Source organism: Dryobates pubescens, chromosome 41 (genome assembly GCF_014839835.1).
Source record: "Dryobates pubescens isolate bDryPub1 chromosome 41, bDryPub1.pri, whole genome shotgun sequence".
NCBI lineage: Eukaryota > Metazoa > Chordata > Aves > Piciformes > Picidae > Dryobates > Dryobates pubescens.
Genome location: NC_071652.1, coordinates 538162 through 553783, shown reverse-complemented (window position 1 = coordinate 553783; position 15622 = coordinate 538162). Strand labels below are relative to the sequence as shown.

At 57.8% G+C, this 15622-nt stretch overlaps 2 protein-coding genes across 2 annotated transcripts; both read right to left on the bottom strand.

The window, feature by feature from the left end:
• Nucleotides 1–426: 426 nt before the first annotated feature.
• LOC128899247 (uncharacterized) lies at nucleotides 427–2124 on the bottom strand. Its single transcript, XM_054177627.1, has 2 exons — nucleotides 1995–2124; nucleotides 427–1919 (listed from the first exon to the last, which is right to left on the bottom strand). The coding sequence occupies exons 1-2, from the start codon at nucleotides 2122–2124 to the stop codon at nucleotides 427–429; spliced, it is 1623 nt and encodes a 540-aa protein (XP_054033602.1).
• A 7785-nt stretch (nucleotides 2125–9909) lies between these two features.
• Nucleotides 9910–11508, bottom strand: LOC128899244 (uncharacterized). The gene is made up of 3 exons (XM_054177622.1): nucleotides 11091–11508; nucleotides 10935–11048; nucleotides 9910–10700 (listed from the first exon to the last, which is right to left on the bottom strand). Exons 1-3 carry the CDS (start codon nucleotides 11506–11508, stop codon nucleotides 9910–9912), a joined length of 1323 nt encoding a protein of 440 aa, XP_054033597.1.
• Nucleotides 11509–15622: the final 4114 nt, after the last annotated feature.

Sequence of the window (15622 nt, the reverse complement as noted above, 5' to 3'; positions counted from 1 at the left end):
GCTCTGCTGTTGCTGTGCCACAAAGGGAGCTGCAAACTCCCTGCAGTTACACTCTGGGTGGCTTTAGAGCTGCCTCCCCAGGAAGGCTCCACTGAGCCTCTCATCTTCTGCAGGGAGGGAGTGAAATGTCTCACCAGGGAGACTCCTGGGAGGATGCTGGTGGAGAACACAAGGAAAGAGCAACTCTCCAAAGGCAGCTTTGCTGAATTGTTTGCTTTATTAGCCAGGAAGGGCAGCAGAAGCTTCTCACAGCGTCCCACCACCAGCAGGAGCTCACAGGGAGGTTAACCCTGGAGCCCCCCAGCACAGGGATCCAGCAGCAAGGGAGCAGCTGGGAAGAAACAGGCAGTGCCAGGGCTGGAAGGGAGAAGGTGGCATGGGTGAGGCAGGGCTGGTCCTGCTGAGAGCTGGAGCTGCCCCTGGCAGTTACTTCTGCTGGCTGTAGGGCCAGCTGCAGGGCTGCTTGCTCTGGTGGGACCCCATGCTGGGAACCACGATGGGACACTTCTGCTGCGTGGAGCCTCCCCCACCCCCACCAGAGCTGATGATGATGGTGTGGCCTGAGGAACCACCACTGGATCCTCCACTGCAGCAGCCAGAGGAGCCTCCACCACCACTCCCACCTCCAATGATGATCTGGCCTCCTGAAGAGCCCCCACTGCATCCCCCACCCATGCCATAGCCTGAGGAGCCCCCACTGCAGGAGCCTGAGGATCCTCCACTCTCTCCACCCACAATGATGCTCTTTGATCCTGAAGAACCACCGCTGGATCCTCCTCCTATGCCACAGCTGGAGCCCCCTCCTATGCCATAGCCTGAGGAGCCTCCACTGCAGCAGCCTGAGGATCCTCCACTGCTTCCACCCCCAATGATGATCTTCCCTCCTGAAGATCCACCACTGGATCCTCCTCCAATGCCACAGCTGGATCCTCCTCCTATGCCATAGCCTGAGGAGCCTCCACTGCAGCAGCCTGAGGATCCTCCACTGCTTCCACCCCCAATGATGATCTTCCCTCCTGAAGATCCACCACTGGATCCTCCTCCAATGCCACAGCTGGATCCTCCTCCTATGCCATAGCCTGAGGAGCCTCCACTGCAGCAGCCTGAGGATCCTCCACTCTCTCCACCCACAATGATGCTCTTTGATCCTGAAGAACCACTGCTGGATCCTCCTCCTATGCCACAGCTGGAGCCCCCTCCTATGCCATAGCCTGAGGAGCCTCCACTGCAGCAGCCTGAGGATCCTCCACTGCTTCCACCCCCAATGATGCTCTTTGATCCTGAAGATCCACCAAAGGATCCTCCTCCAATGCCACAGCTGGATCCTCCTCCAATGCCACAGCTGGATCCTCCTCCTATGCCATAGCCTGAGGAGCCTCCACTGCAGCAGCCTGAGGATCCTCCACTGCTTCCACCTCCAATGATGCTCTTTGATCCTGAAGAGCCACCAAAGGATCCTCCTCCAATGCCATAGCCTGAGGATCCACTGCTGCAGCAGCCTGAGGATCCTCCGCTGCTTCCACCTCCAACGATGATCTTTGCTCCTGAAGATCCACAGCTGGATCCCCCTCCTATGCCATAGCCTGAGGAGCCTCCACTACAGCAGCCTGAGGACCCCCCACTGCTTCCACCCCCAATGATGCTCTTTGATCCTGAAGATCCACCAAAGGATCCTCCTCCCACACCACAGCTGGATCCCCCTCCTATGCCATAGCCTGAGGAGCCTCCACTGCAGCAGCCTGAGGATCCCCCACTGCTTCCACCTCCGATGATGATCTTCCCTCCTGAAGATCCCCCACTGGATCCCCCACCACAGCAGCCTGAGGAGCCTCCTCCTCCTCCTCCCCCAGAGCTGATGATGATCTTCTGGGCTGATCCTCCACCGCTGCAGCCTCCTCCCATGCCGTAGCCAGAGGAGCTCCCACCGCAGCAGGAGCCTCCTCCTCCTCCACCCGAGCTGATGATGATCCTGCCTGAGCTGGAGCCCCCTGAGCCCCCACAGCAGGAGGAGCCCTGGGCCTGGTAGCTGGAGGAGCTGCCCCCATGGCAGCTGCTGCTGCTGTGGCATCCACTGGCCTGGGAGGAGCTCCCATGGCAGCCTCTGGAGCTCTGTCTGGAGCACATCTCTGAGCAGGGACCCTGCAAGAAACAGCTCTGTCAGGAGAGGCTCTTTGGAGGTGGTGCTGAACCTGCACAGCACCCCAGAACTGGAGTGTGAGCACCCAGGAAATGCCCCCTTCCCACCCCCCCCCCCCATGGCCCAGCTTTAAGAACACAGCAGCTGTAGATCCCTCTGGACCTGCAGGTGCTGAGGAGCTTGGGGAAGGTGACCTCTGAGGTCCCTTCCAAGCTGAGTCACTCCAGGATTCCATGACCCACAGTGGATTGTTTGACCACCTTTGGGTGCCCTTAGGCCATCAGCTCCAGGTCCCTGCTGCAGCTCCAGCAGCTCTGTTGCACACCACCCTGGGCTTTGGTGACCCCCACCTGATCCTGAGCTGCTGTGGTTCCCTCCTCTGAGCCCTGCTCAAAGCCCTTCTGCTGGAGTCACCTCTCCACACAGCCTGGCAGGGCTTGGAAGGGACCTCTGGGGATTCCCCCCCAGTCCAACCCCCACCCCCCCAAAGCTGCATCCCCCAGGACAAGCCACACAAGAGCAGGCCCAGAAGGGCTTGGGAGGTGTCTAGAGAAGAAGTCTCCACCACCTCTGGGGGCTCCAAGGCTTCCTGCAGCTTGCTGTCGCTGGGCTTACCTTGGGCGGGCTGGGAGCGCTTGCGAGGCTGCGGCGGTGAGTGAGGAGCCTTGGGGTGCAGCAGCCTTTATAGAGCTCCTGGGGGAAGTGAGACACCCTGAGGAATGCTGACAGAGGGATTTGTGGAGCTGCCTCCTGCCTTGACTCACTTGCAGCCCATGGGTGATCGGAAGGGGACGGATCCATCACCTTCGGCTCCCACCTGCCCTGCTAATGAGCTGCTTCCGGCACCCGGCCCTGAGGTCTGCCTGGAAGGGTCCCCCGTGGGCTGCTGCCAGGCTGAAGCTTCTCAGGTGCTCAGAGAGTGGAGGGGTGGAGGATGGAGAGAGCTGGAGAAGGGTGAGGGTGAAGGCAGCGCTGGAGGGGAGCCCCAGGGATTCAGGATCACAGAGTGCATTGGGTTGGAAGGGACCTCCCAGGGTCATCCACTCCAACTCCCCGGCAGTCAGCAGGGACATCCTCACCCACATGCCCTGGATCCCACCACGGAGACACAGCTCCAGAATCAGTGTCCTGAGACCCCTGGGGCAGCTGCCAAGTGCTCTGCAGCCATGGAGGCTGCTGGGTGCAGGTGGCCCCACAGGCTGCATCCTCACCGCACTGAGCAGCTCTGGGCAAAGAGCTCTCCTCAAGGCCTGCCGAGACGAGGAGCTGGGTGGGAAGCAGGACCACGGCCAGCCCCTGGCAAGGGCAACCATGAGCTCCACAGGCCAGGGGCAGTGCCCTGCTTTGGAGCTCCTCAGCCCCACTGCAGATGGCCCTGGGAGGACGGCAGAGCTCTGGGGTTCATCGCTCCCAGCCCTGTTAGGAGCCCAGGGGAGGACTCTGCTCTTGGACTGAGCAGGGAGGGCTGTGCTCAGCTCCAGCTTGCCCAAGCCCCCAGCACCAGGGTGGAGTGGGGAGAGCCCTGAAACCTTTCTGCTTGCAGAAGTGCAGCTGGAGGCCGTGGGGCACCCTGCCCTTGACCTGTGGGGTGTGAGACACTTCCTCTGCCTCTGCAGCAGCCACTGGCTGAGGGTTCTCCTTCCCTGGCCACCCACACCCGGAGGCATCCGGGCAGGTCCCCTGCTGCAGTGACCCTTCGGCAGCCGGGTCCCTGCAGCGCTGGCTGCTGTTTTGCAGCAGCTGCATCCTGTCACGCCACGCGTGCTTGGAGGCTGACAGCGGCATCCACCCTGTGGAGGCTGAGCAGAGGACAACTTAATTGGGCTGCAGCAGGGCCGAGCCGCCCAGCCCTGTCCCGGGGAGCACCGTGCGGGGCACGCACGCAGCGCTGCCGCCGCCGCCCCGGGACCGCCGCCGCCCCCGACCTGGGCTGGGGGCTTCCCTCGGCTTGCCCTGCGCTGCCTCTGGTGGCCTCGGCTCCGAGGGGACAGCTGAGGTGTCCCTGCGGTGCTGGCTGTCGCCCCTGCAGTGTGGGAGTTGTGCTGCTGAGCACAGCAATACCTTAATCCCTTCCTGCACCTCACCCCCGGGGACTTGCACAAGGAGACCTCTGGGAGCTCCCCAGCAGCCAGGGCAGGCTGTGGGTGCTCAGAGCTGCTCCTGGCAGATCTGCTGGGGGGAGGCAGACCTCGAGGCTGGGCCCCTGCAGGGGCTGAGCCTGCAGCTCACAGACCTGCGGAGAAGAGGAGGCTGAGGGAGACCTCAGTGCTGCTCTCTGCAGCTCCCTGAGAGGAGGCTGGAGCCAGGGGGGGTTGGGCTCTGCTCCCCAGGCTCAGGTGATAGCAGGAGAGGAAATGGCCTGGAACTGTGCCAGGGAGGGTTCAGGGTGGCCATGAGGAACAATTTCTGCCCTGCAAGAGTGGTCAGGGCCTGGCCCAGGCTGCTCAGGGAGGTGGTGGAGTCCCCAGCTCTGGAGGGGTTCCAGAACCCTGTGGCCATGGCAGCTGGGGCCAGGGTTTGGTGGCCAGGGTGGGGTTGGGGGGTTGGGTTGGGGGTTGGCCTGGATGACCTTAGAGATCTCTTCCAACCAAAACAGTTCCATGACTCTGGGGGTGGCACCTGCCACACATGGAAGATGATGGTGCCTGGAAGCAGGCTGGAGCAGGGGCTTGGCACTGCCACCTCCTCCTCCAGGCACAGAGCAGCTCTGATTCCTGTGCTGGGTTAAGGCAAAGTGGAAGCAAAAGGCTTCATGGTGGAGGCTGCCCCAGGCCTGGGCCCTGCTGCCTGTTTCCTGCTGCTCTGTGTGGGCTCTTGGCTGTCCTGCAGCACAGCCACCCCCAGGGAAGACCTGGCAGGGGACCTTCCCTTCCAGTGTCACCACTGCAGAGTCCTCAGAGGATGAGGCCTTGGATTGCTATGAGAGGGAGAGAAACCTTGGCCAGGTCCTGCCAAGCCTTTTGCTCAGCAGCTTCCCCTGAGCCCAGAGAGCTGCTGTGGGACCTGCTGCAAATCCTGCTGCAGCCAAAGGAGCTTCCAGCACAGCTCCTGCTGAAGGCTTCCTTGTGGTAGCCACAGGGAAATGGAGACCATGGAGACACAGCTGCACTTCAGAGGACCTTTCCCCTTCTGCCTCCTGCTCCTTCAGTGAGGATCTGGCCTCCTGATGGCCACCACTGCATCCCTCCCTGCGTGGGTCCAGCACAGGAGCCAGTGAGGACCTCCTGCTGCTGTCCACACTGCAGATCCCTGCAGGGAAACTTCCCCTGGGAAGAGGAGACCAAGGAGAGCTCTGGCCCAGGGCAGAGCAGCAGCCCTGGTGGACACTGAGTGCAAGAGGGACAATGGGCAGCTGCTGAGCACCAATTCTGCTCCCAAGCAGCAGTTCCAGCACCATGGCTGAGGAGCAGCAGGAGGCTCTTGATGAGTGATTCACATTGGGATAGCAAACAGGGATTGGGTTTGGGCTCCTCGCTCCCAGAAGGACATTGAGGGCTGGAGCAGGGCCAGAGAGAGGCAACAGAGCTGGGGAAGGGTCTGGAGAGCAGGGCTGGGGGAGCTGGGGGTGTTCAGCTGTAGGAAAGCAGAAAGTATCAATGGAAGGTTTCAGGACAAGAAAGAACAACAGGACACTGATACTGGAAGGATGGCTTGATGATAAAGAAGAGCTGACCGTGGTAAACAACCTGAAGTGCGAGACAGGAGGACACTTGCCTCCATGCTGGAGAAGATCAACCTGATATGGGATGAAGATAACAATGGACAGCTGCATATCAAAGGAGAAAACTCAATTAGCAGCAGTGGTGCAAGAATGTCAGGGAATTGCTTACCCTGCTTGATTTTTCCTATATAAGCTGCTTGTTCTGTACCAATAAACGATTCCTGCCTCACCAACAAGGGAGTCCGTGCATGCTTTCCGATAAAATGGCGCCCGTATCGGGAATTTCAGTGAGATCTTTCTTCAGACTCATCCTCGGATTGCACCCCCAGTGAGCCGAACGGGAGAAGTGAGCAGACGACGCGTCCATCCCCTACACTGCAGGTCAGGTACGGGGACTGCGGCCGGGGAAGAATATGGGCCAAGGAGCCACGAGATCACAGCAATTGCACCATGATGTGCTTATGCGAATTATCAAAGAGCAAGGGTACAGACTGAGCTCTCAAAAACTTACCCTTCTGTTGCTGTGGATAAATCGCAATTGCCCCTGGTATCCTGAATCAGGGACATACGAATTAACAGAGTGGAACAGGGTTGGAGAGACCCTCTCAGAAGCACAAAAATCCGGGAATGATTTTTCACCGGACATTTTAATAACGTGGCGCATACTATGGCTAGCGCTGACCACGCTAATGAGTAAATCCAACAGCACTTCACCCTCGGGGACTCTAAACACTCCCATTACCCATGCGGGCCCTCAGAAGCAGGATGAGCTTCCTACAAACAACAAAACACAGGCAGAAACAAGCGGTCTGGCTGCAGGGCACACGGGGGAGGAAAGAATAGGCACTGATGACCCGTCAATGAGAGCACGGTCACAAAAGCTCCTAGTTCAACAGCGAAAGAGGCCGTTTGACGTGCCCCTTAAGAAGTCTAAGACATTGCCTGATGCAAGTGCAAAATACGCGGACAGCAGCTCTGAGTCAGACCCAGAGCTGGATGATCCTTTCGATCAGGGCTCCACCGATACAGAAAAGGAGCCAGGTTTATATCCACAGGTACCTCCGCTTAAGGCAGCTGTAGCAGCTGCAGAAGGAGCAAATCCTCAACCGGAGCAGAAGAAACAAAGAAAACCAGATGCAAAGTTAAAACCACCAACTCAAGTAACTGATGAAAAACTAATTTCTTTTGATCCCGACAGCTCCGCTACTCAAGAACCGCTCGGCAAACCAAACCAGCCACTTTTCCAACCCACAGCACCAAGTTTATCTTCCTCTCTTCCCTTAAATACCACTAATGAAGTTGTTAACTCTGTTCCCTATCCCTTTCCTTTTCCAGCAGGATTTTACCCTCAGCCTCATTCGGTTCCTATTCCCCAGCAGGCGGGGGCTTTGTCTACCCCTCCGCCACCTTATGGAGGTGTTTGTGTACCTCCTGCCGCTACTATGAGTAATATGGGGGTGAGGGGTAACGGGATGCTTTATCAAGGAGGCAATGTACAGGATGGTGTTAAAATGTCTAATGAATTGTTGATTAATGAACATGTTCCAAGTGTAGCTACACGATTGCAAATTTCAATTTCTGATGTTTTAACGGATAAAGATGATAAGGGTTTTATAAATACAGAAATGTTACAGATGTGTGCGATGCCAGGAGTGGTGGAAAACAGACCAGGAGGTGGGACTGTTCCCGTGTATCGGTCTCTGTCATATGGTATCCTAAGAGAACTGAAACATCATTTTGAATCCCCCCTTTGTCTCCTAGTGGGTCAGAAGAAAGGTATTCTAACAGAAGCGATAGATGGGCTATCCACAAGGCAATTAGAAGTGATTGTGAGTTGCTGGCGAGAGCCCAAGGAGAGGGCTGAGCTCACCGCTCCCCTCTTGGTAGGACCATTAGGTGAGGGGAGTGGTGTGCCTCCCAGAGCAGCTAAGGGCTTCTCCCCTAAGTGGTGAGCGGGGGGTGAAGCGTGATCCAGCAGCTCACCAAAAATGTGTAAAAGGATCCAGGTGGAATTATTTAAAAAAAAAAAAAAAAAAAAAAAAAAAAAAAAAAAAAAAAAAAAAAAAAAAAAAAAAGGATGTGTGTGTGGAACCTGGCAGTACCAGTTTTGTATGTTTTGAGGTTGTGTTTCTCATTTAAACTCTAATGCTGAAGATTCCTTGATGTATCGTCAGAAGGACTTGCCTTGTTACAATATAAAAGACCTCTCATGTAAAGGCATTTTAGTAGAACGTGTACTACGTAGTTCCTTTGCTACTGTGTGTACTACCCACCCATATGTATTAGGAATAGGTATTGATTGTATAATCTATAACGAATCAAGCATATATCATCTTAGTTGTAGCAATATTACTTTTAAGACTTGTATTATTGATAAAGACATTGATCAGCAGAGCATGATTATTCCCTTCCGAAGAAGGGCAGAGGTCTGGATTCCCGTGAACATGACAAGAGGATGGGAGAGTGAGAATGGATTGGACCATGTTATCAGGCTATTAGACCAGGGACTAAAAGATTCTAGAAAAAGGGCAAAAAGATTTGTGGGATGGTTAATTTTTGCTATAATATCAGCTGTGATAATATTAGCATCTGCTGCTGCTTCAGTTACAGCTCTGACAAAGGGCATACAAACTGCGGACACAGTGAGAACTTTATTAACCAATGTGACAAATGATTTGCAGATGCAGGAAGCTATAGATGAGGAAATAATGGCAAGGTTATATGCACTTGAGGCCAGTGTTGTTTGGTTAGGAGACCAACAAGCTGCCTTGCAGACCCATATGATGCTGCAGTGTGATTGGGAATATCATAAGAAGGACATGTGTGTAACATCCTTGTCTTGGAATGACTCTCAGCATGATTGGAAGTCAGTAAGATCACACTTACAAGGGGCCTTTGATAGCTCCTTGAAATATAATGTCCAAACATTGAAGCATCAGCTGGAACTGCAATTAGCAAATATACAACAGGTGCGGATTGATTCAACATGGCAAGCACTGAACAAAGAGCTTAGCTGGCTGAATCCAAAAAATTGGTTCTCAGGTCTGAATCTACGAGTGTGGGTTATAGGTGGAATCCTTGTAGTGATTGGTATTGTAATTGTAGTGTTAATGGTACTTGTAATAATAGCTTTTAGGAATACAAGGATGGTCAGGACACAAGTGATGGCTGCTGTTTTAAACAATATAAAAATGGGGAGTTGTAGGAAAGCAGAAAGTATCAATGGAAGGTTTCAGGACAAGAAAGAACAACAGGACACTGATACTGGAAGGATGGCTTGATGATAAAGAAGAGCTGACCGTGGTAAACAACCTGAAGTGCGAGACAGGAGGACACTTGCCTCCATGCTGGAGAAGATCAACCTGATATGGGATGAAGATAACAATGGACAGCTGCATATCAAAGGAGAAAACTCAATTAGCAGCAGTGGTGCAAGAATGTCAGGGAATTGCTTACCCTGCTTGATTTTTCCTATATAAGCTGCTTGTTCTGTACCAATAAACGATTCCTGCCTCACCAACAAGGGAGTCCGTGCATGCTTTCCGATATTCAGCCTGGAGAAGAGGAGGCTGAGGGGAGACCTTCTGGCTCTCTCCAGCTCCCTGAGAGGAGGCAGGAGCCAGGTGGGGGTTGGGCTCTTCTCCCAAGGAACAGGGGACAGGGCAAGAGGAAATGGCCTCAGGTTGCCCCAGGGGAGGTTTGGGTTGGACATGAGAAGAAATTTCTTCACTGAAAGGGTTCTCAAGGCCTGGCCCAGGCTGCCCAGGGAGGTGGCTGAATGCCCATCCCTGGAGGGGTTTCAGGGAGGCAGAGCTGTGGTGCTGAGGGCCATGGCTGAGCCCCAGCCTTGGTGGAGTTAGGGAATGGTTGGACTGGAGGATCTCTGAGGGCTTCTCCACCCCACCCCATCCTGGGGTTCCACAGAAGCAGACTCTCAGCCTCACTCTTTCTGCACACACAAATCTTTATTTCCATCCAGGGGATCTCAGCACAGGGAGGCAGCAGCAGGGCAGCAGCAGGCCAGAGGCCATGCTGGGGTGGAGCAGGCAGGCTGAGGAGAGCAGGGCAGGGCAGGGCTGGTCCTGCTGAGAGCTGGAGCTGCCCCTGGCAGTTACTTCTGTTGGCTGCAGGGCCAGCTGCAGGGCTGCTTGCTCTGGTGGGACCCCATGCTGGGAACCACGATGGGACACTTCTGCTGCGTGGAGCCTCCCCCACCCCCACCAGAGCTGATGATGATGGTGTGGCCTGAGGAACCACCACTGGATCCTCCACTGCAGCAGCCAGAGGAGCCTCCACCACCACCTCCACCTCCCATGATGATCTTGCCTCCCGAGGAGCCCCCACCGGACCCTCCTCCCATGCAGCAGCCTGAGGAGCCTCCTCCTCCACCACCACCAGAGCTGATGATGATCTTCTGGCCAGACCCTCCACTGCCACCACCATATCCTCCTCCCATCCCATAGCCTGAGGAGCCCCCACTGCAGCAGCCAGAGTAGCCTCCTCCACCACCTCCCCCTCCCATCATGCTCTTTGAAGAGCCTCCACTGGATCCCCCTCCCATGCCATAGCCTGAGGAGCCTCCTCCACCACCACCTCCACCTCCAATGATGATCTTTGTTCCTGAAGATCCACCACTGGATCCCCCTCCCATGCAGCATCCAGAGCCTCCTCCACCACCTCCACCTCCCATCATGCTCTTTGAAGAGCCTCCACTGTATCCCCCTCCCATGCCATAGCCAGAGGATCCTCCACCGCCTCCACCTCCAATGATGATCTTTGTTCCTGAAGATCCACCACTGGATCCTCCTCCCATGCAGCATCCAGAGGAGCCTCCACCACCACCTCCTCCTCCCATCATGCCCTTTGAAGATCCACCACTGGATCCCCCTCCCATGCCATAGCCTGAGGAGCCTCCTCCACCACCACCTCCACCTCCACCTCCAATGATGATCTTTGTTCCTGAAGATCCACCACTGGATCCCCCTCCCATGCAGCATCCAGAGCCTCCTCCACCACCACCTCCTCCTCCCATCATGCCCTTTGAAGATCCACCACTGGATCCTCCTCCCATGCAGCATCCAGAGGAGCCTCCACCACCACCTCCTCCTCCCATCATGCCCTTTGAAGAGCCTCCACTGGATCCCCCTCCCATGCCATAGCCTGAGGAGCCTCCTCCACCTCCACCTCCACCTCCAATGATGATCTTTGTTCCTGAAGATCCACCACTGGATCCCCCTCCCATGCCATAGCCTGAGGATCCACCTCCCATCATGCCCTTTGAGGATCCCCCACTGGATCCTCCACCGCAGCAGCCTGAGGAGCCTCCTCCACCTCCTCCTCCGATGATGATCTTCCCTCCTGAAGATCCCCCGCTGGATCCTCCACCACAGCAGCCTGAGGAGCCTCCTCCTCCTCCTCCTCCTCCTCCCCCAGAGCTGATGATGATCTTCTGGGCTGATCCTCCACCGCTGTAGCCTCCTCCCATGCCGTAGCCAGAGGAGCTCCCACCGCAGCAGGAGCCTCCTCCTCCTCCACCCGAGCTGATGATGATCTTGCCTGAGCTGGAGCCCCCTGAGCCCCCACAGCAGGAGGAGCCCTGGGCCTGGTAGCTGGAGGAGCTGCCCCCATGGCAGCAGCAGCAGCTGCTGTGGCATCCACTGGACTGGGAGGAGCTCCCATGGCAGCCTCCGGCGCTCTGTCTGGAGCACATCTCTGAGCAGGGACCCTGCAAGAGAGGTTTGCAGCATCCTGAGGAGCAGCCACGGCCAGCAGCAGAACTTCCCCAGGCCAGAGGACCCTTGCAGAGCTCAAGGACAGTGGCCACAAGTCTCCAGTGTCAAGGAACTTTCTAACTGCCTGACTTCTCCTGAGCACTTTGTGCCCCTCGGCTCCCAGCCACACCTGGAGCTCTGTGCTAGCAGAAGGTCTCAGACTGAAGGAGATCAACCACCAGCTGAGGTCCTCTCCCCCACAGCTCCTCCATCCCCACCTCTCTGCTGGTGAAGCTCAGGGCTCCAGCACCGTGGATGATCTCCTGAGGAGAGCTCAGTCCACCCAAGCAGCCTCCCTGCCCTGCAAGCCACCCCCCCCCCCCCAGCAGATGTCCTTCAGCCAAGGCAGCAGAAGGGCTCCCAGCTGGCAGCAGAGGACAGGACTCACCCTGGCTGGCTCTGAGGGAGATCCACAGGGAGCAGCGAATGGAGCTCTGGGAGAGCTCCACCGACTTTTATAGCCTGCCCAGTTTGCCCTGGTGGGAAGTGAGGCACCCAGAGGAATGGTGATGGTTTTATTTACTGCCCCAAGTGTCCTCCTTCTGCCCACTTGCCCTGACTCACTCACCCCAGCTGATCGATGCCTCCCCAGTGCCTCACTTCCGAGGCTGCCTGCAGCTCTCCCATGTGAGCTCAGCTCCCACACTGCCTGCCCAGGGAGGGCTGTGGGGCTCCGGCTTGGACCTTCCCCTGCAGCTGGGACAGGCTGCTGGGGGGGACCCTGGCAGCACCCTTTGGGTCTTAGAGGCCTGCACCAAGCCTGGCTGCTGTCACTGGGACCCCCCAGTGCCTGAGGGACTGCCCAGGGCGGCAGGGAGGTGTTGGCCATGGAGCCTGTGGGAGTGGGCAGCACAGAGGTCAGCCAGGAGGGGCTTGGGCTCTGCTCCCAAGGGACAGGGCAAGAGGAAACGGCCTCAAGGTGCCCCAGAGGAGGTTCAGGGTGGCCATGAGGAGCAATTTCTGCCCTGCAAGAGTGGTCAGGGCCTGGCCCAGGCTGCCCAGGGAGGTGGTGGAGTCCCCAGCCCTGGAGGGGTTCCAGAACCCTGTGGCCATGGCAGCTGGGGCCAGGCTTTGGTGGCCCTGGTGGGGTTGGGGGGGTTGGGCTGAGGGTTGGCCTGGGTGAGCTTAGAGATCTCATCCAACCAAAACAATTCCATGACTCTAGGGGTGGCACTTGCCACATGTGGAAGATGATGGTGCCTGGAAGCAGGCTGGAGCAGGGGCTTGGCACTGCCACCTCCTCCTCCAGGCACAGAGCAGCTCTGGTTCCTGTGCTGTGCTTTGGTGGCCGTGGTGGGGTTGGGTTGCTGGTTGGAGTGGATGATCCCAGAGAGCTTTCCCAGCCTCCATGGCTCTGTGTGGGAAAGGACTTGAAGTGGTGTGGGCACCCTGAGTGCCCATCAGGGGGGCTGGGATCCAGCCCAGGCTGGCAGCTGGCTCTGGAGAGGCAACAAGAGCTCAGGATGGGCACCTGAGAGCCTCTGAGCCTTGCCCATGCCTGGCTGTGTGGATGTCCAACAGCAGCACTCCCACCCCTTGCCAGGGGGCACCCCCAAGGCTCCCTCCAGCACTGTCCAGGCAGTGGCAGTGCTCCTGCAGCTCCCAGCCAGTGGAATTTTGTCCCCCTCTGACTGTCCACAGCAAGGTCCCAGCAGCTCAGCTGTCCTGGGGGCAGCCCAGGCTGGAGGAGCCTGTCCAGACCTGCTTTGAGAGCCTGCACACCCCTGGGCTCCCCAGGAAGGGGAGAGCTGGAGGGCAGAGGACCTCAGGAACGTGAAGCTCTTCACCTGCTGCAGCTCTGGGTCCCTCCTGTCTCTGCTGGGAAGCTTCCAGGCCTCTGTCACCTGCCTGGGGCAGGACAGGACAGCTCAGGAGCTTCATTTCCCTTTCCTGCTAATTGCCAGAAGCTGCCACATCAAAGGGAGCTCTTCCCTCACCGGGCTGCCACTGGAGACTCATCCCTGGGGCTCTGTTCTGTTCCTGTGGCAGGGAGAACCTCTCTGGTCCCTCCAGGCTGAACTTCTCAGCCTTGGGAAGAGGTTTCCTGGAGCCCTGCTGCGGGCTCCAGTGGGGGCTCAGGGCTGGAGAAGGCTGGGGGCAGCCCCCCCCCCCCCATTTCATGGGACCATGGAATGCTGCAGGCTAGAGGCAGCTTCTGAAGCTCATCTCATCCAACCCCCCCCAGCCCTGCAGGGGCATTCTCAACATCTTCAGCTGGGGCAGGCTGCCCAGGGGCTGCCTTCCAGAGCTGGAGCTCCTGCACCATGCACCGGGCAGGGCCTCAGCTCCACGGCCCCAGGAGCCCCTTGGCAACCTCTGTGCCAGCCCTGGCAGCTTTCCTCCTTCCTTGGGCACTTGAGCCTGAGGAGAGGTTGCCCTGGCCCTGTGGTGCCTTGGGCAGCAGTCAGGATCACAGAACCAGGGACTTGCTGTGGTTGGAAGAGGTCTTTCAGATCACTGAGCCCAACCTTCAACCTCAGACCACCATGGCCACCAAACCACGTCCCCAGGTGCCACATCCCCAGGTCTCAGCACAAGACCCTAAAAGCTGCCCTGGGGAGGTTCAGTGAACCCAGCAGCTCCTCCCAGGGGGCTTCTCAGTGCTGCTGTGCACTGGAGCTCCACCACAACAGCCCCAGCTCAGAAGTCCAAGCCCAAGCCCAAGCAGTGCCAGGGCCAAGCAGGCAGACACAGAGGCTCTCCAGAACTGCAGCTTTTATTGGCTTGTGTGGCACCAGAAAAGAGAGGCAGGAAACAGACAGAGGGAGCAGCCCTGGCTGGCAGTCCTTGGCATGGCACCAGCAGAGGTTCTGCTCAGCTGGGCAGCTGCCCAGGACGATGCCAAGGGAGAGGAGAAAGGGAGGAGGCAAAAAGAGTCTTCAGCTGAACAGGGAAGGAGATGTGAGGTGAGTCCAAGCCTTGGGCTTCCTGCAGCTCCTCTGCAGCCTCTACTTGTGCTTGGTCTGTGGTGGCCAGGAGATGGGTTGGGTCTGCTGCTGCATGGACTGAGCTCCAGAGCTGGAGGAGCCTCCTCCTCCCCCTCCTCCAGAGCCACCTCCCCCAATGATGCAGATGGATCCTTGGCCCTGGTGGCCTGAGCCACCTCCACCACCACCACCACCACCACCACCACTGATGCAGATGGGGCCTTGGCCCTGGTGGCCTCCACCTCCACCACCTCCACCACCTCCACTGCTTCCTCCACCAATACAGATGGGGCCTTGACCTTGATGACCTGAGCCACCACCACCACCACCTCCACCTCCACCAATGCAGATGGGACCTTGGCTCTGGTGGCTGGAACCACCTCCTCCTCCTCCTCCCATGCCACCACCTCCAATGCAGATGGGACCTTGGCCTTGGTGACCTGAACCACCTCCTCCTCCTCCTCCCATGCCACCACCTCCACCAATGCAGATGGGACCCTGGCCTTGGTGGCTGGAACCACCACCTCCTCCTCCTCCCATGCCACCACCTCCAATGCAGATGGGACCTTGGCCTTGGTGGCTGGAACCACCACCTCCTCCTCCTCCTCCTCCCATGCCACCACCTCCAATGCAGATGGGACCCTGGCCTTGGTGGCTGGAACCACCACCTCCTCCTCCTCCTCCTCCCATGCCACCACCTCCAATGCAGATGGGACCTTGGCCTTGGTGGCTGGAACCACCACCTCCTCCTCCTCCTCCTCCCATGCCACCACCTCCAATGCAGATGGGACCCTGGCCTTGGTGGCTGGAACCACCACCTCCTCCTCCTCCTCCTCCCATGCCACCACCTCCAATGCAGATGGGACCCTGGCCTTGGTGGCTGGAACCACCACCTCCTCCTCCTCCTCCTCCTCCTCCCATGCCACCACCTCCAATGCAGATGGGGCCTTGACTTTGTTGGCCTGAACCACCTCCACCTCCTCCTCCCTTGCCACCACCTCCTCCTCCCATGCCACCTCCACCTCCTCCCATGCCACCACCTCCAATGCAGATGGGGCCTTGACTTTGTTGGCCTGAACCACCTCCACCTCCTCCTCCCTTGCCACCACCTCCTCCTCCCATGCCA